Raw genomic sequence first — 24041 nt, 5'->3', positions numbered from 1 at the left:
AGGAAGAACACGACTTCGTATTACTTGCATTGACTGTATTGAAACGCAGGAGGAGTGCAGATTTGTCAAATACTTTGAGAAATTACCTCATTCATTAATGCTGATAGGAGAGGTTCAACTTAGTTGTTTATGAGAAAAACAGCTTGATGAAATAGAACAACGTGTGTTGACTAATGCACTGAAGTATTAAATCAACCAAACCGACGTTAAATGTCAAAATCTGTGCATTACAATCTTTTATTTAGTGATGAACTATATAGTGAACTGCGTGCTACAGCAGCATGTTAAGGTAAATTATGCTGTGTCACTGATGTGAAATGTAGAGTACAGGTTGGAGGATACGTGCACAATGCATATTCACCATTGTGATCATAAATGCTGGCAGTTGTAGGGTGTGAGAAAGTCCCTCTGAGAAAGCGACTGAATTTCTACTCCAACACAAAATATTCAGTTATCACATTTCTTTCACTCAGTCTTCCAGTACCTCACAGGACGGTTTTCTGGATTATCCCGTGTTGTGGATTAATATTCCCTACTAATCGATATTCCCCAGGTAAAAATAATGCGACTTCATTGTTTTATTCAGTTGTTGATTAGTTGTTAATATCATTCCCACCTGCACAGATATGATGCGCTTTAACACACCATGGCCTAGTTCTCTTGAGCATGCGGACTGTGCGCTAAAGTCTTTGGCAAAGCGTTAGTGTGCGCAGTCATGAAAGTGTTTGTAAACACTATGCTCACCACATCCCTACAGAAGGTGAGTGATGGGCGAGGGTACTGGGTAAGTGGTCAGACCTAATACTCTACCTTTTTGTTCAGGCTAAGGATGTGGTGAACAAATGTCACATGAACAACCAGGATAGCAGAGTTGCCAACAGTGCCATACTGATTTTTGTGTCACAGAAGGTGAGATACAAAAGCGCCATGCAGAGCATACTAGCTAGTTAGCGGTAGCTTAGCTAGGATGGCTAACATTGGCTAGTTAGCTTAGCCGAGGAAACTCGAGTTTTAGCCTAACCTACCTCGTCAGCTCGCCCATTGGTTGAAGTGTTATCTTACCTTGTAGCTAAAACCCTAATCTAGATGGCGATTTCGGCTATGCTACTGTTTTGGACATTAGAAAACCATGACTTGTCACGTTTCTGTGTAGCGATAAAGAGTAAGGTAACACATATATTATTGGTTTTAACGATCACGAGGTTATCCTAGCCTGTGTAGGCTGTGTTGTGTTTTCCATAAGCCAACAATTGCGCAAGCACCGGTAGCTTTAGCCAGCTGTTGCCATGCTACTTATTAGCTGGATTGTTTTGCTTGCTAGGTTGTCATTTTGAAAGCTTTGACAGTGCATGTAATTACCTCACAGCCACTGTCAGATAGATGTTCCAAGTCGGAGCGATATTTCATGTTTTTGTTGCCATTCAGTTACGATAGATTGTAATGCGGCAATTGAAAATATAATATAAAATCGAAGCTAATTTATCTAAGATTGCTAAGTGGGTCAGTTGCTGCATTTAGTTGTTCTAACATGTGCCGCACCGGGTTGATGAATATGACAGAAATCCTCTGGCAAGTTTTCAGTAGTGTGACTTGTGTTGTTGGTGCTCTCATCATTTCAGATTCTTACCGGGTACTCGAATTGGATGTGGCCCCTCACATTTGTCTGACCAGAACTCTGCAACTTTCATGAATGCTGACCGCATAGTGGATTACTTGCTTTTTAGTTGAAGGAATGTGTGGACAAACATCTAGTTCAAGTCCATACCCAATGAATAACTCTAATTCCAACGGAAACATTTTCATATATGACAGCTTCTTGCATAGTGATTACATCAAGTAACCCCCTTACGTACCACCTTGGTTAAACAAGATGCCTTGGCCTTTCTCGGAGTCAATAAAGAAGCGAGCATGCAGATACCTGTTACATCGTTACCTGGGCAATTTCCTTCAGGAAAAGCTAAGCTTGGACCAGCTAAGTTTGGACCTTTATCAGGGAACAGGCTCGCTTGCCCAGGTTCCATTAGACAAATGGGTGGGTATTTCCTGAGTAAGAATAATTGCTCAAATACATCTTATGTCAAAGTTCTCTGTTTTGCCCTGTCTTTAAAATGCTGTATTTATTAAGTTTTGACAATTTTTGTCGTCAAAACTTGCAAATATATTGAAAATATAGTGTAAAAGTGTAGCCACAATGTTCTTATCTGTTTTGCTCTGCTGTGTTAACAGTGTTCTTTCGTGTTTTGCACTGCATGTTCAATTCCACATTCATTGACCTGCTGTCACACTTTCTAGTCTCTCAATGAAATCCTTGAATCAGTGGATGCACCATTTGAGGTGACAGAGGGCTTCATCCAGACTATTTCACTTACTGTGCCATGGGCCTCCCTGCTCCAAGAGAACTGTGCTCTGGAGGTGAGAGGCTTGGAGATGGTGTTCAGACCACACCCTCGCATAGGTGAGCACCTTTTCTGTTTACAACAGGGAACCCATATAACTCATTCTGATGATACATTTCTTGAAATGTTATGAGTCACCTGTTACTATCAGTCATGTTATCACATGATGTATTTTGGTGGACTGCAGCTCATTCTGTTGTTCTGTTAACTTGACCATGTTTACTGAGTGATGAGTGTAGGAGGGAACCAACCAGACAGGGAACAATGCTGAGCAGAGATTTATTTATTTATTTATTTCTGAGCATACAAAAAGGAACAAATTAATGAGCATCTAACAAAGACAGTTTGAATATTTTTTTTTTTGGGGGGGGGGGAGACCCTCTCTTATCTACCCCAGAATTTGACAAACACAATATTCTGCATGTCCTTGGTATAGTACGTTGTTTTAACAGAGAGGCTCCCACTGACAGATTTTTTTTGTTGTTTGTGTGTAAATAACTAAGTGACCTGTTGGTTTACCTTCAGCGTCCGGAGTCAAAAAGGGCTCAACACAGCCATGGTTCTTTGGTAACACTAAACAGGGAATCGCCCTCTGTGTGAAACAGCATATTCTCACTTTCATAGGCTGATGTAATTATAGTCTCTATTCAGGTACATTTGGATTCTTTTTTTTGTTGTAGGCACTTCAGCATCATTCCACTCAAATTTAATGCAAGGGCAGTGGCGCTTTTATTTATTTCTGTATTTGTTTGGGGTTTTTTTTAAACAGGTGGTGGTTTGTACTTTGATGTGACTGCAGTGTGGAGGTTGAATGTGATGTATGGGACAGTGTTTATAAGACTGAAATGCTCTTTTCCATGCATTTCCAGCATCTGGCGTGGAGCCCATGTATTGGTCCAGCTTCATGACCAGCAGTATGCAGCTAGCCAAGGAATGCTTGAGCCAGAGACTCACTGATGATGTGGGAGAAAGCTTCCAGCCTTTGGAAGGTCTAGAGAAGTTTGCAGAGACCATAGAGACAGGTAGAAGGCATCATGTTCACCAGAAAGAAGCCTTTATAATGCTGCAAATGTATTGTAGTTAACCTCACTGCTGTATCTTAAAGTATGGTTCTTGATACTGCTGAGATCAGTAACACTCTATTGTTATTGCAAGTAGGCATATCTCACTGAATAGCTATCATACAAGCAAAAGCCAGACTGAATACATCAGAAAACACAATGGTAAAAGGTGGTGTGCTGAAGACCTTCTCAGATACCATGCATGGTTTGCTCTTTATGCTATAGTTAGTTAAGTTAAGTATTATTCAGACGTATATATGATTTTTTTTGCCATCATCACATTATATTACATTTATTTGGCTGACTCTTTTATCCAAAGTGACTTGCAAGTGGGGAAACAATTCAAGCTCCAGTATAGTGCGCCACCTAGGAGTAAGCACTAAGTACTACATCTTTTTAAAGTACAAGCAATAGGTGCGAGTTTCAGTCAGGACAGAGGCAGGAGAGTAAGGCATGGTAGGGTGATAGATTTTTTGACATCAGATTTTTTGTAATGTTGAAGCAGATACCATTATGTTTTTCTTTTGCGACTTGTTTGACCAAGTTATTGTTTCATGTTTCTCCCCTGTTAGTTTTGAGAAGAGTCAAGGTCACTTTTGTGGATACCCTTTTGAAAATCGAACATGTTCCAGAAAATTCCAAAACTGGTATTGCCCTCGAAATCCGTATCAATAAGTAAGTTGAATCTGATTGCTTTATAGTTGTGTGCCTTGTAACTCTGTTTGAAAAATAATGTAAAAATAGTCATAGTCAATAAAATAAAAATAATCATAGTCGACGTACTAGCGATACAGGCAACAGTGCATGGTTAACCAGCTACCTTAAGGCTAGTTGTCACTGTAGAGCTGTGCTCACTTTTATTATGTAAACAAAACCAGCACTCTCAGGACTGACACATTATCTCCTTTACTTTTGCTTCTTAGGATGGTTTACTGTGATGAGATGGCAGAGGAAGGTTCCAGTGTGAATGTTCATCAGCCAACAACATTCGCCCACAAAAACCTGATGCTTGAGGGAGTCACGGTCTTCTGGGATGAGTTTTCTGAGATGTCCCGTGCTGGTCTAAAGTCCTCTCCCACTCAAACAGTTAACTATCTCTCCATTGTCTTTATGTGACGTATTTGCAAAAAGCCAACTTTTCACATTATATTTTTTAGACGGTCAGATATTAATTAATTTGTCGTAGTAGTCTTCCTTTGTGGACACCGGCCAAGCTCTCTTATCCCTGTCCTTCTTTTCAGGAGACGGAACCTAAGCTGTCCCCAAGTTGGAACCCCAGAATCATCTGTGAGCCGCATCCCCAATTCACAGAGCCCGTTTCCATGACAACACCTTTTGAACCTGTGCAGATCGGCTGTCTCAGTGGCAGGCTGGAACTGTCCCTGGTGCTAAAGCAAAATGAAGCCATGCCCGGTGCAAAGGTAGGTAGCTACAGTAGTCACCAGTAGAGGGCAACCTGAGTGCCTCCTCTTCTTGAACCCCCTGTTGGTGAGGGATATTCTTATAAGGTGGTGAGTTTAGCACTGGAAAGTGTTCTGTAGTAGAAGAATGGAAGAATATTCCTCAGTTAACCAGAAAAATTTTCCATGTCCAGCACAGATGTTCCTTAGTTGTTCTCCAAATAATAGCTAACTATCTTAGAAACTCAGCGTTGAGGAATAGTCCAACATGTTTGGCAAATGTGTGGATATTAATGAAAATGTGTGAAAAAATCTCTTTTCAGTTGGATGTTGATGGACAGATTGAGTCGTTTATCATGCTGCTTTCTCCACGGCAAGTCCACCTCTTGATGGACATGTTTGGAGTCTTCTCCTGTTCAGGTAAATGGTTGAAGTTCTTTTCCGTTCCTGTGATTGGATATTAAACACGTCTATCAGATGATTTTTTCATAAAACCTGGTATGTTCATATAGATACCATCAGTGTTCAGAGTTCTTCTAAATGAAGCTTCCTGTTTGGTCTGCAACAATGTTTCTTTATGTTTCTGTAGAGGACAACAGAAACATAAAGCAATGTAACAGACATAGTGGAAGCCTGCTGGTGATTTAATTTTGAGAATTAATTGATAATATAACTGAAAGTGTTGTTTGTTCTTCTTGTGGGTGGGTCCATCAGGGCAAGACTGGCCTGGATTGCATAAAGACCGGAAAAGTCGTCCCATGCAACAGGAAGACGAGTACAGGCTCCAAATGGAGCTCAATCGCTGCTTAAAGAAGGAAACCATGGCAACAGCCACAGACCAGGACCTGTTTGACAGTCAGACCACCAGAACCGTGTCCAGTCGAGGTGAGTTCAGCATTTCAACTCTGTCTAGAATTCTTGCTTGTCATTACTTATAGAATGGTTTTCTCACCATGGACCTATTCTCAGCCCTTATGAGACACCTAGGATCTCATGTTTTGAATATTGAATAGAAACCGCTCCAGTTAGTGCTGAATTTAATAGCTCTTAATTACAGCTAGTAATGATTAACACTCGTAATTTAGACATGCAGTGCACAGAAACCTTTAATGCAGAAATTACAGAGACAGTACAAAATGGCTTGAAGAATTATACAACATATACCGTAAATAGCATATAATACAGTGCAGTATGGCTTATTTAGAGAGTGAGTTTATAGTCTAGTGGACAGTATTGAAGTTCTTTGGCCAAAGGTAGTACTGCTAAGTAGTGGCTTTTTTCTTTTTTTAAATTTTGGTCAGCCCAGAGTGTAGTGTGGCTCCTCTAACTGTTGTAACAGACAGAGTAAAATACATAGGAACATTCAAGGCACTTAAGAAATTGGAGGAATGTTTTGGTCTTTTGATAATTTTTGTCACTCTTTTGTTTCCATTTGTTCCAAAGAGGATGTATTCTTTTCCATGGCTGATATGGACATGTCTCACAGCCTATCACCTCTACCACCTCTTGGGGATCCGCCCACTGTGGATTTAGACCTTTCACTCAACAGTAATTACTCTGCTACCCTAGGGGAGTCTCCATCTGGTACTACAGCAGTAAGTACACCATTCTCAGACACTGGGGTCACAGTACCACAAAGCAGAATTCTGCAGTCAGACATAACGTGAGCCAGAAGTCAGAACTAACCTGCAGGAATGTTCACAAGCTGTTCTCCAGTTGGACAGTTTTAACTTTTGGCTCAACTTGTCTGGTGGTCTGAGAAATGCTGTTTTTATGGAATACTCTGGAGGTCACGCTAACCCGCACCTTATCGCATCTTTCTACTTTATGTGGGCTAATATGGAAGATACAGCAACCAGCTAATCCTAAACCATCAAAGGAACATAGACATTTGATTTAATGAAGCCGCAATTTCACATTAATTATTTTGGTAACATGTATCATTTAAAAACATTAATCAAATTATTTGTTAAATAAATAAATGGACTAATAATATGGAAAGTGAATGCTTTTGGAAGTCTCATAGAATTCGGTCTTCTGATCTTACAAAGTCACATCCTATAGAAACAACACGTGTATTTCAGTATTACCTTATGTTATGTGTTATCTCCAGACGGTTTGGGATGAGTATATGGATGTCCCGAGGCAGAGGGAGAAACAGGCCCAGGAAGTCCCCCACCTGTCCAGGGACCCCCAGCTCCCCCACAAACTGCTCAGACAAACCTGTAAGTGCCATGGGCATGGATGGGTTTTGCCCTGTAAAGCTGTTGCATAGAAAGCTTATGTTTTATGATAAGCCTGCTGGCCAATTATGCTGCAAGTCCCATAAAACTCTGCGCATTTGAAGAAGAATTGCACTTTATCGGAGAGATTTTAGAGTCTCATTGATTTTGTGACAAGCAACCGTTGAATGATGTTATTGCAGTCAAACAGTAGGGTGTTTAAAAGACATCAGAATATAGGGCCTGTGAAGCTCAGTAATTACTTTCCCTGTTTCCAGCTCATCCTTCTAAGGGACACTGTGATGAGTCCAGGCCAGAGCTTGTGTTCCGGTTGAACGTTGGCAGTCTGGGAGTGTCTGTTCTGCATATTGATCCCCTCCCTCCACCAGACTCCTCCCAGAGTCCTCTCGCACCAATGGCCTCAGAGTTTTTTCGAATAGTCTCCTCCGATCAGTTGAAAGCTGGAGATTTCCTCCAATCGAGGGCTGTGTTTGACCAAGCCTGCCCGCATGACCACCTCAGGTGAGTTTTCAGACATTTCTCTCTGTGAAATATGCTTGGCAGGACTTCTAATGGGGGATAAAGGAACAAGATCTTCCCATTTGTTTGAAATGTTTAATTTTAGATTTTAAGACTTGTTTCTTTAGCACCACCAATTTTGTACCCTTGCTTTGACATTAGTACTTGCATAGTACTTGTATTAGCACAAAGATGTTAAGTTGTTGTGTCATGTTATTGGAAGAAGACTAGTTTTGTGACGGATTTTTCTAATTCAGAGTTAAGATACAAGCGCCTGTTATTGTTGCTGTGTGTGTGTATATCTAAGTGGGGGTTTGTGTGCATGTGTAAGAGAGAGGGGGTAGAGAGAGAACAAGAACGCGAACAGGTCTGCCCGATCTCTTTCTTCAATAAATTTTATATTCCTTCTATGTCTGACCTTCACTTCTCTAGGTTTGTAGGGCAGGGCTTAAAGGTTACCTATGAGCACTGTCAGGGTTGCAGTCTGCGGATGCTCAACACAGACGTGTCACTGGGTAACCTGGAGCTGCTGGAGTGTCTCTTCCCCACAGAGAGCCCCAGTAACACAGCTCAGAGAGCAGCCCAGTACACTGAGGTAACAGTGTTACTCTAACTGTGAATCCTTAGTAGGGTTTTTCAGGCAGCAAGAGTAGAGTTTCCAGTATTCCTACTTTACATGACTAGCACAGGATTTTTAAAATTTTTTTACCTCGATTTCAGATGACATCCTCCATGTGTCTGTGCAGTTATCCGTTGCCACAGCAACCAGTTTAAATTATAGAGATAGTGAATATTTTTGCGCAGTAATTTGGTCAAAGAAGAGAAGAAAAGAGTCATGGAAAGAATGTTTAGAATGTCCCCAACAAACATCCCAATTTTAAGTTAAAGCTGTTATGTTACCTCGCAGGTCTCCCACACACAGACTGACTAAATACGTCTTTCACAACTTACATTGTTTTAAAAAAGATGCACAAGAATACAGTAAATCAAAATTGTTTATTGTTTATTATTTATTTATTTTTTAATATTTAAAATATTCATTAAAATAAATCATTTAAAATATTTCTTAAATGAAATATACCATTTTGCCCTATCTTTTTACTAACAGCTCCTGACCTTCACTGTCCCAGTGAGCAGTGATTGTCCTTTACCCCCCTGTCTCCATCTGCACTACAAACTAACAGAGCGCCGAGGTCCTCAGGTAGACTGCCTGTTTCACTGCTCTCACACACCACCTGTGGGCACATCACTTAGTGTTAGAGTAATAAGAGTAAAATCTTATAGGTGAAGTAAGTAGGTACACTCTGAATTCACGCAGTGCGTATAGGATGTTTGGTGTAGTCATTGACATCCTTGGCAGTTATGTGTTGAGAGCGAAAGTTCCAAATCATGTTTTACTTCATGAACCTCTCTTTCTCTCTGTTTGTCTGATTGTTGGTCTATCTAACACTCATACACACACTGCCTGTCCACAGGGCAGTCAAGTGCGACTGAGCACAATGCCCCGTAAAGCAGACTTCCAGGTGGAGCTGGGTCAGGCCAGGTCAGAGTGTGACATCAGCATCGTTGACCGGCTGAACTCTCTACTGCAGCCTCAGAAGCTGGTGACCACAGAGATGATGGCTTCACATATGTATACCTCGTATAACAAGCACGTTAGCCTGGTGAGCTTTAAAAGACGTTCACTCCTCTCCTCTTTTTAAAAGTCTCTTTCCCAGGAGTCAGTGCCGGTCTGTGGTGAAATTGCTTTCCAGAACTGCAGTGTTTAAATTCAAGCCCAAAACAGTTGAACATCTGCTCTTATTACAGCTTCTATTTAGCCAAAATTAAATATGCCAGTGGAATTAAATATGTTCAAAGTTCAGTAACTGGACTGAGTTCTTGTTTACAGCGTTATTGATTCTATGCCTCATCACAGTGTGGTATTTACTTCCACTTTGAGAAGAACAGGCGGTTCACATTGTCTTTGTGTGTGTGTTGTGTGTTTGTGTCTGTTAAGCACAAGGCCTTTGCAGAAGTGTTTTTGGATGACACCCGCACGCCAGCCCAGTGTCAGGTAGCTGTGTCAGTAAACGCTCCCCTGCTGGTCCTAGTGGTGCGTTTTCCCATTCCTGACCTCCGCTCAGACCAGGAGAGGGGCCCCTGGTTTAAAAAGTCCCTACAGAAGGAGGTTCTGTGTCTGGAACTGGAGGACCTGGAGTTAAAAACAGAGTTCAGTGGAGGCAGCTCACCAGAGCAGACCAAAATGGAGCTCACATTCAGAGAGCTCAGTGGTATGATTGCGCAACTGTTGTAAACACCCGACCCTGTCTTGTTACACTGCATCACATCTGGGCCAAATAGTTCTCTGGATGACACAGCCTCCCTTAATTAATGGGAGTGCATGGCTGCTTTGAAGATTCAGCAAAATATTCATGTTTGTTTGTTTTTTTCAGTGCTGCTAAAGTACACTCTTTTTAACTATAATAACTTCAGAGGAAAAGACATAAGCTTAAAGGGCCATGTCAGAGTTTTGTGACAAGTTCCAGTTGTTGTCTGGTCCAGGTCTTCACGATGTTGTCAAGGGTTACGTCACGTGTTTTGAGGTTGCATTTGTGAAAATCTGAGGAGACGGTGCTGGTTTCATTGAACTTTCCAAATAATCCCTTCTGTTATAGGATCTTTCCAGCATGACAAAGATCACGCTGCGTCCAAGTTTTTCCGAGTCGCTCATTCCATGGATGAGGACATGGCATCATCTGACAGTGGCAAATTTGACTGGCCCAGGTGAGATGCTCTTACCTGTCCAGACAGTTTATCCAAACACAAAGTTTAAAAAAAACAAACAAAAAAAAGGATTTTTCAGGCTGGTTGTCTGTGTCTGTGGCACTTTGCTTAAGCTCTCTGTTGCTCTGTTGCTTAGGGTGGTACTGAAAGTGAATCCTATGGCTGTGCACTCCATCCTGGAGCGTATAACCGCGGAGGAGGAAGAGGAGGAGGAAGTAGAAGGTCATTCACAGGAAGAGGAGGAAGAAGAGGGAGCTGCTCACTCACTTAAAGGAGTATGTGATTTCGGCAAACCTGAACCCTCCCCATTCTCCTCACGACGGGTCATGTACGAGAATGAAGAGGTAGGACACGTGCGTGTGTGTGTGTGTGTGTGTGTGTGTGTGTGTTTGTGTGAGAAAGTGAGAGAGACAGAGAGAGTTATGGTGAATTAAAATACCCTGTAACCTAAAATGTGAAGGATTATGTTAAGAGCATACTAAAAATATTTTTGTCTCAAAAAAATATTATGTGATAGTGAGTTGGAGCAGCCTTTGGGTTTAAAAAAAAACTACTGTGTGTTTGTATTTCTGCTTTTTTGCCTGTTTCTGAGAAAGTATTATTCTGTAGCATTGTCATCATCTGCAGTCTATGGAATATGGATCCCATGCATTAACTTCTGTACTCTCTATGCAGATGGTCATCCCGGGAGATGTTGTGGAGATGACTGAATTCCAGGAGAAAACAATGAGCAATTCCCGGTTCATTCTAGAACTTTCTTTTCCCAATGTCCAGTTATCTCTACCTAACAAGGCCTTCTATGAAAAACTACATAACAGGTATCAGGGCTGCGTAAACTTACACTAAAAAAGCTTTAGGTTCATTTAGGTCTCTGCATGCTTCTTCAGGAGAACGCTTACAAAGTTTTAATAATGTAGCAAAGCTTGTTTCCAGAGCATTTGGAACATCGCAAAGGAGGCTATCTGCATTTAAACATTTTTTAATTTTTCATAGGATGGATTAAATATAATGGATTAAACATACTTGCTTTCATGGCATCAAAATAAACAATTTTCAGGAAAAGTTGACAGAAACCGTTGGCGATACCACATATATACAACCAGTTGCAATAAAAAAAATGCACATATGGTCATTAATTTGTGGGAGGAAATAGCAGAGATGGTTAAGGCTGCTTCCACTCAATTCCAGCACATTCCAACTCCAAAATCAACACGTGAGAAAAGTATGATTGATAACAGTCTGAAGTTGGGCTTTGGCTGAGTCTTCTGAAGAGGTCTGGTAAAGCATACAGAGACCTTTAGTACTGTCCAGCTCCACTCTCAGTGGGCAGTTCTCTTTAACCCCAACATTGTGTGAGGTGATTTTTACCAAGCCCCTGTTTTTGTCCTCTGTACTCTAGCTCTGTTTGAGACAGTGTTCTGTAGTGTAATTTGATTCTCATCTCCTCTCTGTCAGGATAAACAATGACTTGTTGCTTTGGGAGCCCACGGCGCCCTCCCCTGTGGAGACGGTCGAGAACATGCCGTACGGTGTGGGGCTCTCTGTGGCCAGTCAGCTCATTAACACCTACAGCAAAGACAGCTTCAGTCAGTTTCGCTCCACCGGCCCAGAGGGTACGACACGCTCATTTCTCTTCTTTCACCTTTTCCCGCCGTTCCAGTTTGTGCTTCACTTAAAATAAGTAATCCTCAGTGTTTTTTCAACTCGTAAAAAGAATATTCACAGTAGGTACTTATCATCCAAACTGCTGAAAGATGTTATCAGCCCACAGAATGATATTTCCCCGGTGTTTGCTTTGGAGAAATTTCATTATAAATGTCGCTGTTTAAATAAGGATGTTGTGCTGTGTGTGTACTTGGTTGTAATTGCAGAGGATGAGAGTGGATCAGAAGACGAGTCCCTACAGTTCTACTCCACTGCCGATCTCGGTTACCGGAGCAGGAGAAAAAAGAAAAACAAAATGCAAACCAAGAACTCTCAGAGTCTCTTTTCACTCATTCTTTCTGTCAACCATGGTCTGGTCACACTGCAGACTGAGGCCAAGGTATCACGACTGACTGGCCTCAAAGTTAGAAAACTACAAAACTGTGTAACATTACTTTTATTGGAATTATGCATTTTGTAACATTCAGTCTTAAGGTGTGTGTGTTGGATCATAAGTGCTTTGATGGCACTGGCTGACAATGTATATGACCTAAAGGATCACATGATTTTCAGAATCATTCAATCGCTTCATGGTACAACACCTTAAAAGCATCATATCCTCATGCAAGTCAATACTATCTCAAAAGCAAATGACTAAATTGAGAAACTAAACGCAAAGATAATCCTTTTAATCCATTACTTTATATTTGTACTGTAACCAAATTAAATTTATAGTTCCATTGACGCCTCATGGCCAGTTCTCCCAGGTCAGATAAACTGATGCTAATCTCTTGTTTTCTGTTATCTTAGCTGGAAGATAAGACAGTGCTGAAAAACAAGCATGGAGAGTTCTGGATGGAGCTGAAGAATGGGATTCTGTTTAGCGTGACGCAGTACGAGGGCTGTAAAGATCAACACTATGTGTGTTTTCACACCAGTAATGTCTGCCTCTGTCACCACGGTAAGACACAGCAGAGGTGCAGTTCAGTCCTGTCATCTAAAACAGATCTGTTTGCAAGCCTTGGACCGAGGAGTGAAAAAATGCACTGTTCATTGGAAAACCTTATATATTAGAGTCAGTGGTGATGGTTTACAGTAATTTGCATTAAGTGTGTCTTTGGTGGTGGGTTTGTATGTGCATGAAAGTTTGTAAGATAGATTTATCCACGTCTGGCCTCCAGTGACCGTGTTTGTTTAAGTATGAGTCTGATATGATAAATGTGGGCTTTTGCATAATTTGCTGTATGTACTCTGTCCTCTACCAGGCACAGTTGATGGTGATGTCCCAGCGTGGGATGTGAAGCTGCCACATAGGATAAGACCGACATTTCTGGAGCCAGCCGTCTATGCCTCAGAATCAGCCCCCGACAGAACATCTCCCTCTGAGGGCCTCGGTTTGGAGCCTCACAGCATGCTGTCCGTCGCTGTAAAAATCTCTGCCCACAACATGGAACGCAATGTCAAGGTAATTCAGGACTGTTTACGATGTCATTTCAGTGGCAGCATTTGAACATTTAACAACGTTAAAAACGTTCACACATTTGATTCAAAGCTTTCTGACCGATTTTATAAATAAAATGAGGCCTTGTTTTGAAGACTTTGAGTTTTTATTGAGTATAGCTAGTCTTATCTGTATCACACTAATCTTAATATCCCTCTCTACCTTGTGGTCTGATTCAGTAAAGTGATATGTATATGTTTGTGATTCTTTTAAGGAGTTCTTGATTGCTGTGGGAATGAGAGGAGCTACCCTGCAGCATCGAGTGGTGCCCCCCAGTCTGGGCTGGTATGACCAAGTAAGTACACACTCCAGCGCCGGGAGATTAGTCAAAGGCAAAGTAGTTTATAATTGGATGGGAATTTGAATGGTTAAGGTTAGTGTCTAACATGTAATGTTTGGTCATTACATTATAAGGTCAGTCGACCATGACACAAATGATGATGTTTTCTGTACAGCAGCAATTGTCACAACAGATTTATCGAGATTCTTCAGTTATGTTCATAGAACCGTCATAGCTAATGGTTGAGTGTCACTATTAAAGTTCCCCAGGTCGAACTGAGTTCGGCAAGCGCGTAACATATTTTATCAACATAAAAAAACTGACATTGTCATCCTACAGATAGTAGATTTCCTAAATGTGTCAGATGAGCCAGTTTTGGGCTACACTCCTCCTTCCTCTGTGACTACCCTTCACCTCCACCTGTGGAGCTGCTCGCTGGACTACAGGTAACGAGTGCTTTACAGACAGCAGAGCCTGTAAGAAACACGCACAATGTGCTTTTGACTGTGCTGTGTTGTTTCTTCTCAGCATCACTGATTTTTGAATGAGAAGCGACAAATATATAGCACATAATGAAAGCAGTGAAACAGCTGTTTCTTTGTAGAAGTTAGAGTGCATTAGCGTAGCCTGTATTGACTCACATGTTTGTGTGTGTATATGTGTGTGTGAGGGTACACTAATGTGCTGTCTGTTAATTCCGCAGGCCTTTGTATTTGCCTGTTAGGTCTCTGCTGACAGTAGAGACCTTCAGCATATCCAGCAGTGTGTCTTTAGACCACTCCTCCTCCACTCTCAGGTACCATTTAAAGGAATTCATCCTTTTCCATATTACCACTGCCGGGGTCATTTTCTGACATGACTGTTTTTTCTTCTAGGATTATTCTAGATGAAGCAGCATTATTTCTCTCTGATAAAATCAATGCTGTGTCAGTTAATCTCGCCAGAGGTAAGAATTTAAAAGAAATCTTAACTTTCTAAACCACAGTGCTGTAATTAATACAGTCATTTTGCTTGGAATAGTCTCAGAACAGCAGCAAAATATGTTGTATCTGCATGCAGTCAAAGAACTGGCGTATTGAAACATCCGGGTAAACCATACTAGGTATTGATCGACCATGAACAGTCATGTCTGTTTTATTACCCAGACTACGTGCAGGTGGTTGACATGGGAACTCTGGAGCTAAGAATCATGGCGGTCAAACCAGGAGCAGATGGAGAGATGGTAAGACGTGAGAAATGTTGATTTTGTACTGAGTCCTTTTGCGTTAGATTTCCGTCAGTTGCAGATTCTTTATGAATTAACGGTGAGTCATGGTTTTGCCTTCTTTAGAAAGAGCCGAGGTTTGAATTGCGCTGCTCCAGTGATGTAATTCACATTAGGACATGTTCTGACTCCTGCGCTGCACTAATGAACCTTATCCAGTACGTGGCCAGTTATGGGGATTTGCTTCCCCCTTCTGGAATGGAGGCCAGAACCAGCAGCAGCTCCAAGCAAAGAGCCAAGGTGAGAGGACGCATAGAAAAGAGGTGTATAGTGTTGTGTAAGCTAAAACAAAACGGGGCCGCTTGAATAGAGTGTAGCAGTTTGAGTGGTTTCCAGTTTAAGACAGGATCAGCAAATGCTTGTAGTGTGTAATATATTTAAATGGACCCCTCTCTTTTTCAGCCTGAGGCGCCCTGCCGTCCTCCTTCCCAGGCTCCTTTGCTCCCTGAGGCAGAGCAGCAGATGCTGCAAGACCTAATGAGTGATGCCATGGAGGAGACAGACTCCCAACAAAACCACACGCTGCAGCAGAATGGTAAGGCCAGGGTGCTTCTGCCTCTCAGAGCTTCTCTGTTTGTTTACCTGAGAGGCTGATGGGAAAGAAGAGAATACCCCAATCGATGTGATTGTCCAACAGCCTTTCAGTTATAGTTTTATATCCTTTTTTTTAACCCTCTCTCCCCACTGTGAGTTCAATGAATCACTGAATCATTTATGAATCAAAGTTAAGATCATTCAGATCAAATTATATGATATGGTTACACATATTATAGGACAGTGACAGCTTTTTCTTTGTTCTGATTTCTGGGTAATTGTAAAGCTTAAATTCCTGATGAGATGTAGTGTTATGTAAACGGTGTGATGACTGTGTTTCCATGCTGTAGGCATCCATCTGGATTTGATGCAGGATCACGACCCTCCTCGCTCGGATCTCTTCCTTTTTCCGGATGAGAGTGGGAACCTGACGCAGGAGCCTGTTCCCACCTTCATCACCCTTCACTCTCCTCTCATCTCTCCCCCCGCCCCCAGCCTGGCCCACGACACCGACGACTTCTGCATCCTCGAGACCCCTGGATCCAGAGCAACGGTCAGGAGAGACTCTCACTTTCTCATTGCCATCAAAACACTGTCTCATCACAGGTTTACAGGAAAAAACTACTGTTATGGAGAAAAAGTTTTATTTGTTATTGACATTTATAGCGTAGCAGTACTGGTGAGGTAATTCAACATTTGGATGGACAAACTCACGCATATTTTGACCATTTGACCAACTGAATATGAGTACTGAGAATATATATGTATATTTTAGTGTGAGGGGAACTTTTTGAGACTAAGAGAGAACAGATAGACACAGACAGCATGGTAGCAGAGCTGGGCATCCATGTACCCTGTATGTCTGACTCGCAGGAAAGAGATGAGGAGCCGGTGGTGCGGAAGTTGACCTCTGACCCTGTTCAAGTGAAGGAGAACTATTTCAGTGAGCCGCAGGAAGGCGTCTCGTCCAGCAGGGGGCAGATGCACTTCCCTGTCCCTGAGGTCAGATATCTTGTGAGGGAGATCTCTGTGGTCTGGCACCTCTACGGAGGAAAGGACTTCAGCAGCGGCACATACATGTCCTCACCAGCACGCAGTCGAGGGTGAGTGTGGAACAAGTCTAAATGTGACTGGTATAAAAAATGATCCCATCACTCAATCCATCTTCAGTCACCATCATGTGACAGCAGTGTTGGTGATAATGTCAAGATTTTTATATATTTTTGAGCATTTAAGTGGTGCATACATTTGAGGCTGGATTTTGTCTCCCAAACAGTAATGCTTCATAGATTTACTATGACTTTACTATCTAAGTTGTGTATGCACAACACCTTGCATAACAATTTTGACAGACAATAGAGTCTTTATCACTATGCAGTTATTATTGATGGAATTTGCTGTCACCACCGCATGAATGCACTGATAAAATACAGTTTCATACAATACATTCTACATATAAAGATTATAAAGCCATACAGATTAATAATCATACGGACTTGTTGACTCGATCTGGTAGTTTTAAAGTTGCAGAGACATCTATCTACCCATCTCCTCTTGCTATTACCGGTTCCAGTACCAGTTTCTTCTTGAATGATTAGAACATGGCATTGCAGGGCTTTTGTTTCCAATGTGATTTGTGACCTTTGTGTTGATGTTTATTTTAAGGGCCACCCCCCACAGTTCCCCGTCTCAGACAGCTGGGAGACAGCCCAGGAGTGGCTCACGGGCAGGTGGAGGATGGGGAAGAAATCCGGACGTGCTGATGGAGATCCAGCTTAGTAAGGTGGGAGAGTGATACGTACTGTGAACACAATGTAATCTGTCTCTGAGAGAGAGAAACATTCTGTAAATACAATGTAATCTGTTTTAGTAAGGTGAGAGAGAGAAATATTCTGTAAATACAATGTAATCTGTTTTAGTAAGGTGAGAGAGAGAAACATTCTGTAAATACAATGTAATCTGTTTTAGTAAGGTGAGAGAGAGAAACATTCTGTAAATACAATGTAATCTGTCTTAGTAAGGTGAGAGAGAGAAACATTCTGTAAATACAATGTAATCTGTCTTAGTAAGGTGAGAGAGTGAAACATACTGTAAATACAATGTAACTTTATCATTACTTGTGCTCCTGTCTTAGGTGAAGTTCCAGCATGAAGTTTACCCACAGGTTCCACTGGAACCGGGCTCCATGGCCGATCAGCCAGTGTCACGACAGGTCTTTGTGGTCCAGGACTTAGAGATCCGTGACAGACTGGCCTCCTCAATGATGAACAAATTCCTCTACCTGTACTCCAGCAAAGAGATGCCCAGGAAAGCTCATTCGAATATGGTGAGACACAGACACATACTGACGTTCTGTATACGCATGCATACATACACACATGCACACGCAAATAAAAAATTCAGGACATACTCAATCCATTTTCAAACTTTTGTGACATTTATAATCATTGGTGATTTGGTATGCTGTTATGCATCAGTGTTAGGACATACATTTCATTGAATTGACTGTTATGTGCCTTTGTGTATGTGCGTGAGAACATAAATGCTGTGAAAGCCTGTCATTGCTATTTGAATTGTGTCTGATACAGTGTTGTGGTATTAACAAGTGATGGTCGTTCATGTGTTGGACAGTTGACAATCCGGGCGTTACACATGTGTCCAGAGGCAGGCCAGGCCCCGCAGGAGTGCTGTCTGCGTGTGTCTCTGATGCCGCTCCGTCTCAACATAGACCAGGTCAAGCATCCAAGCAAATCATAATACCTACAACCCCATCACTTCAGATACACCCAGCCTGTCATATCAGCATTGATCCTACTCCAGTCAATGATCCATCACTCTACATGCTCTCGTTTAAAGCACTGATGCATGGGCTCCCATGGCTGTCAAATTCACAGTGCTTCTCCTGTACATGTCTTCTCCACAGGATGCTCTGTTCTTTTTGAAGGACTTTTTCACCAGTCTCGCTGCTGAAGTAGAGCTGTTCTCCCCTCCAGAGCAGGATGGTAAGGTCCACAAAGGAACACTGTGCTCCTCATGTAACCACTTTCATTAATGCCATGCAGAATCTCACTTTATCATTTAGGTAATGCTCTGTATATATGAAATATATGGTGTGTATATGTATATATGGTATATATGAAATTAACATGCCCTTTTGCCGTGACTACTCACATTTTAATAGGGCTTGGATTAGTAAAATCTTGAGTTATTAAATACAGAAAAAGCAGCTGTTAGTATTTGTGAGGACGTTTTGTGTCAGACTGGGAACCAGACCCCTCTGAAACTCAGAGAAAGAATCCAGAAATGAATGCCTTCTAATGAGGTGTACGATTATTTATGAGCAATATTTAAAAAGAGAAATGCTTTACAGCCTGTTGCTTTTGAAATTGGCAAAAATTTGTCAGATATTTTGAGCGAGTGTTTTGTGTGGTAGCTCTGTGTGTGTTGATGAAGAAGCCTCCTGGTCCAGAGGTCTCCTGCAGCTTCTCCAAACAAAGTGGAGGAACAAGCCAAGACCCTGCGCCCATCATCTCTGTACCAGCCCAAACGAGGACCAGTCAAAATGGCCTGAGCTCCTCTAGCAAAGATGACAGCACAGAAGCAGAGTCTGCCTCCGCATCCTTCACAGATCAGCCTCTGTTCTTCAGGTATGTGTGTGTGTGTGTGTGTGTGTGTGGACCTCACTGAGAGAGTCATTCAGGTTTAGTTCACTCTCCGTCTCTGTGGACATTGTTTGTATTGTTATAGCAGAGGTAAATGTTCTCACGGTTTCTTGACTGCCCTCTATTCTAGAGAGTTCCGATTCACATCAGAAGTGCCAATCCGACTGGATTACCATGGGAAACACATGGCCATGGAACAGGTATGCTGTTACACTTAAGAAATGGCATAAAGTGCAAGAAAATGTCTCAGAAGAGTCTGTGTCTGTGTTAATATACGTTGCAGTGTGTAACTAAAAAAATGTGATGTAGATGTACAGTTTTGATTCCGATGAAAAGAACAGCGGAAGATTTAATGTGAGATCAGTTATAAGGTATTTAATGTGAGATCAGTTGTATAATATTTAATGTGAGATCAGTTGTATGGTATTGTAGCCTGATTGTGGTATTCAATGGGAGGTTAGTTGTATGGTACTGTAGCTTGATTGTGCTCTCTCTCGCTGTCTCTCAGGGCACTCTTGCTGGCATTGTGATTGGGCTGACACAGCTAAACTGTTCTGAACTCAAACTACGGCGTTTATGCTACAGACAAGGGTAACGTGTTACAGATTATAGAAGACTTTGCACTCACACATGGCATGTCTTTGAAGTAGATGACTCAGACAAGAAAAGTACTTTGTGTTAAAATTCTAATGTATAAAATACCACATCTTAGGGAACTGGTGGTTTTTGTGTGTGATTGTATTCTCTGAATAGCCCCATGTGTTTGTGAGGTATAAATGCAGTCATTTATAAGTATGTATATGAATAAAAATATCTGTCTGTACAGACTGCTTGGAGTAGACAAACTGTTCTCCTACGCTATTAATGAGTGGCTGAATGACATAAAGAAGAACCAGTTGCCAGGACTGCTCGGTGGAGTTGGACCCATCCACTCTCTGGTTCAGCTGGGTCTGTATGAATCCTGTCTTTAGCATAGGTTAAGTTCATTGAAATGCTTTTGTGAAACAAACTAAGACTAATGAATAGTATGTCATGTGGTGTTTGTCTTCAGTTCAGGGCTTCAGGGATTTAGTCTGGTTACCCATTGAGCAGTACAGGAAAGACGGGAGAATTGTGCGTGGTTTCCAGCGGGGCACCGCCTCCTTTGGAACCTCCACTGCTATGGCAGCACTGGAGCTCACGAATCGTATGGTGCGAACCATCCAGGTAACTCAACCAGTCTTTTCTTTTTGTTTGTTTGTTTCTTTATTATGCTTTATGTGCCAAAGTGGATAATAAAATCAGGTTTTCTCTGGTTGTTTACATCTTTCACACTGGTTTTCATACTCTTATCTGTGTGAAGACCTTTACATACTTTAAATTAAGTGCAAGGTTGAAGGCACACAGGGAAAACAGGCTGTTTGTGGAGGAAACTGTTTGATCAAACCCTTTGAGTCGTATTAAGGCTTATCATATAACTCATTATGAAGGATAAACTGTGGTTTCACTGAAGCTGTATTAGTAGAGATTTCCTGGAATTGTGGTTATAGACTTAGTTAGAAACTATTGCATACTTTGGAGCCTTAGGTTTGACACACACAAAGCTCACTGCAGTCTCATATTTTCTCATGTTAGAGAGAACTGTCTTTCGATAAGAAGTGCTCCGTTGCATTACAGCTTATTTGCTCTTTGTATGCTGTGTTATGATGGTAACATTGTGTCACGAAAGGGAGTATAGAAATTGGATTCCACTCCATGTGCTTTTTTTCTGTATGTGATTCACAGGCAGCAGCAGAGACAGCCTATGACATGGTGTCCCCTGGACCTGATGAGAGAGAGTGCAAGAAGATTAAACGATTCTCTCATTATCGATTGGCTCATCAGCCAGTGGACCTCAGGGAGGGCGTGGCCAAAGCATACAGCGTCGTGAAAGAGGTTCATAAAAAACATCATCAGACGGCACTTTTTTTGGGCTCTGTTCCAATTGTTGCTATGTTTAGCCTTAGTATGTACAGAGATTTTCAGAGTGACGGAGCAGAGTACTGACAGAGTTACTGAACTATTAAATCTTACTGCACTAGCACGTAATGTGACAGTCTGCTCGCTAAAATAATGATTAGAACAGAACATGGTAATGAAATCTTATGATGAATCCACCTTTAAAAGCAAATTTTCATAAAATGTTAAGGTCATTATGAAACAGAATTTAACAGATATAAAAAAAAAACAAATTCATTCAAATCAAATATTTCCTTAATTCTTACTCTCAGGTATCATTATTATTTCTTTTAAATTATGGAAGAGAACTTTTAATCTTTATCAGCTGCTTCTGAGAGATCACAGACCCTCAAACCTGAGGGCACAGTGTGTCAGTGATGTCTGTCCACGTGTCTTGGCTGTGTGTGTGTGTGTGTGTGTGATAATTTGTCTGTATACTGTGTGTCCACAGGGCATTACAGACACAGCCTTTACCATCTATGACACGGCCACTCGTGAGCACGAGCAGCGTGGGATGACCGGCGCCGTGGGCGGAGTTTTGCGACAGCTTCCCCCAGCTGTCGTCAAGCCTCTGATCGTTGCCACGGAGGCCACGTCTAACGTGCTGGGAGGCATGAGGAACCAAATTCATCCAGATGCCAGACAGGAGGAGTCGCAGAAATGGCGGCAAGGTGAAGAATGAGCCCGCTCGCCTTGTAAATCACTTCCTCGCGGTCAGGAGTGGACCAGCCATTCTGAAGGATGTGTGAAGTTGGTGGGCAGCTGGCACCAACTCTGTTTGATGGCTTGCTTTACTGGCACCCGGACACATTGTGCCCTAAACAACTGAAGTGAGGCCAGTTTTATTTTCGGTTTTGCTGCTAATGCCTTCGGTTAGGGCCTTAGTAGCCACCCACTCACATTGGCACACATATGGGCTATGACAACAACTGCTTAATCCAAAATAAGTTGCCCAAAGCGCATAGTAACTGTTGCTGGTACTGGCAGTCCGAACCTAGCTCAGCACTTGATTTTGATAATCATATTCTCAATAAACTGGAGTTAAATGGCTTTCAAAATAAAAGGAGCATTACTGGAGTCAAGTACTGTAGTCAGTGCCGCAGTAGATTAAAATCAGATCTTTCCCATACCTCTCCTTCTTTGTCTTTTGTGGCATCAGTAAGCCTGTGTGAAGCGACGTATCTCACCCCAATGACAAAAGTCCTTGTAGTGCCTTCATAGCAATATTATAAAATATCATTCACTCATGATTTTCACAGTGTGAGACATGTTTAAGTGGTATAGAATCAGAAACATCGCTGTGCCATATAGTCTCCTTACAGCAAACGTTTAAAATGGACTTTGGCTGCTGTTACCATTCACTAACGTAAATATGATTTGGAGTGCATATCACAGGACTGCTAACTATCTGATCTGTAGCTTTTTTCCAGTCTTTTTAAGCTTCGTTGTCAGTCAGTGCTGACATGTTCACTGTTTTGCAATATGATGTCAGAGCCACACTCACAGACGTGAAATTGTTGCACTGGACCCAAATCTCATGTAATAATGAATGAACGGTATAGGCTTCATAATTCTTGAAAATCTGTTAAACAGTTTTTATGAAACCGTAAAAGAGAAAATGCTCAACATGTGGAATGTTTGCGGTTGAATTGTAGAGACTACCTGCACTTTCTACTCCGTGAAACTCTGCTCACCTAAGCAGTTATGCAAATGCATCTAAAACTTTGCCTTTCTGTTTTTCTGTGAAGTCTGCTTCTTATCAAAACAGAAGCTGTTCTTAGCAATGTTCTCAAACAACTGTATCGCTAAAGAAGTCTTACTAAATGTAATTTTTTTTTTTTTTCCAAGTCCAAAAAGTATGGTATTTTGTGTTCTTCTCCCGCACCAATTGTAACTTTGTTGTTGTTTATTAATTGTATAAATTCATGCAGATGTTGAAACATTGTCCATCAGTTCTGATGTATGAAGTAAATGTGCCCTGTGCTATCTGATAAGCGTTCTAACAGGTCATGCTTAATTGTGTATTCTCTGTGAAATGGTTTCTTTACAATGCACAGGAAGACAGCGGCAAATTGCAGAAAAGTATTTAGAAACTACTACGTTCACCCATTTTGGCACCTAGACCATATATAACTGAATCAGTCAGACATTGCCTCTGATTTTTGTTAATGTGTTTCCTGTAAAATGTTAGCATGGAAAGTTCTGTATCTTGTATATAGCTGTACAGTTAATTTTCTGCAATTTATATGAAGGCATGTAATATCAAAACAAGGGAAATAAACTATTTAATGTCCAGAGATACTTTGTCTTTATAGTCCTGTACACATAGCAGCTATAGTTGAGGCCAGTTACATAAGTACATTTTTGGCAGGGTTTGGATCCACAAGTAATGCTCAAGTTCAGACCTGATTATTATGTAAGTAGCTCGCAATGCTACATTACTACTTTATCATAATAACCTTTATGCCAGACATTTAGTAGTTTGCCTCCACACGTCTGAGCAGCTTCTATATCATGTTTAGAGTGAGTAAAGGGACAAAGCTGTCTTAACCTCACTCTGCCACTGATAAATGTTAAGATAGAAGACATGTCCATTTTACCGCGACTGTGAAAACACTGAAAAACACTTGGTTTTATCAAAAGAAACTATTTCTTTAGCCACATATTTCCCAAGCAACTGGTACCCGCAGAACCCAGCCAGGTTCCAGATAATAATACGGCAAGTCAAAATATCAGTGAGCACGGTTCATTTAACCCGTAAACCATTTCACATGCACTGTCTCGACAAAAGATCTATTGACATTGTCAAAGACCA

The 24041-nt window shown here is 41.5% G+C and overlaps 1 protein-coding gene across 2 annotated transcripts; it reads left to right on the top strand.

Moving 5' to 3' along the window:
• Window positions 1–698: 698 nt before the first annotated feature.
• atg2b (autophagy related 2B) lies at window positions 699–23523 on the top strand. Of its 2 annotated transcripts, XM_030786109.1 has the most exons (43): window positions 699–784; window positions 1620–2032; window positions 2293–2455; window positions 3266–3418; window positions 4030–4132; window positions 4381–4543; window positions 4699–4878; window positions 5181–5277; window positions 5572–5742; window positions 6301–6452; window positions 6971–7082; window positions 7358–7601; window positions 8031–8193; window positions 8707–8799; window positions 9074–9262; window positions 9598–9871; window positions 10256–10364; window positions 10501–10708; window positions 11040–11182; window positions 11820–11977; window positions 12236–12408; window positions 12819–12969; window positions 13274–13473; window positions 13724–13804; window positions 14129–14235; window positions 14493–14585; window positions 14665–14735; window positions 14935–15011; window positions 15120–15293; window positions 15456–15588; window positions 15938–16140; window positions 16461–16690; window positions 17253–17370; window positions 17722–17913; window positions 18219–18320; window positions 18511–18589; window positions 19021–19234; window positions 19380–19449; window positions 19758–19840; window positions 20076–20197; window positions 20301–20455; window positions 21014–21163; window positions 21678–23523. In XM_030786109.1, exons 2-43 carry the CDS (start codon window positions 1871–1873, stop codon window positions 21906–21908), a joined length of 6246 nt encoding a protein of 2081 aa, XP_030641969.1. In that variant the 5' UTR covers window positions 699–784; window positions 1620–1870; the 3' UTR covers window positions 21909–23523. The 2 variants fall into 2 exon arrangements, with proteins under 2 accessions (XP_030641969.1, XP_030641970.1); XM_030786110.1 differs by lacking the exons at window positions 19021–19234; window positions 19380–19449; window positions 19758–19840; ... (2 more) ...; window positions 21014–21163; window positions 21678–23523 and having other exon boundaries at window positions 18250–18320.
• The last annotated feature ends 518 nt before the right edge of the window (window positions 23524–24041 follow it).

Source organism: Chanos chanos, chromosome 10 (assembly GCF_902362185.1).
Source record: "Chanos chanos chromosome 10, fChaCha1.1, whole genome shotgun sequence".
Taxonomy (NCBI): Eukaryota; Metazoa; Chordata; class Actinopteri; order Gonorynchiformes; family Chanidae; genus Chanos; species Chanos chanos.
This window is presented reverse-complemented; position numbering and strand designations above follow the sequence as displayed.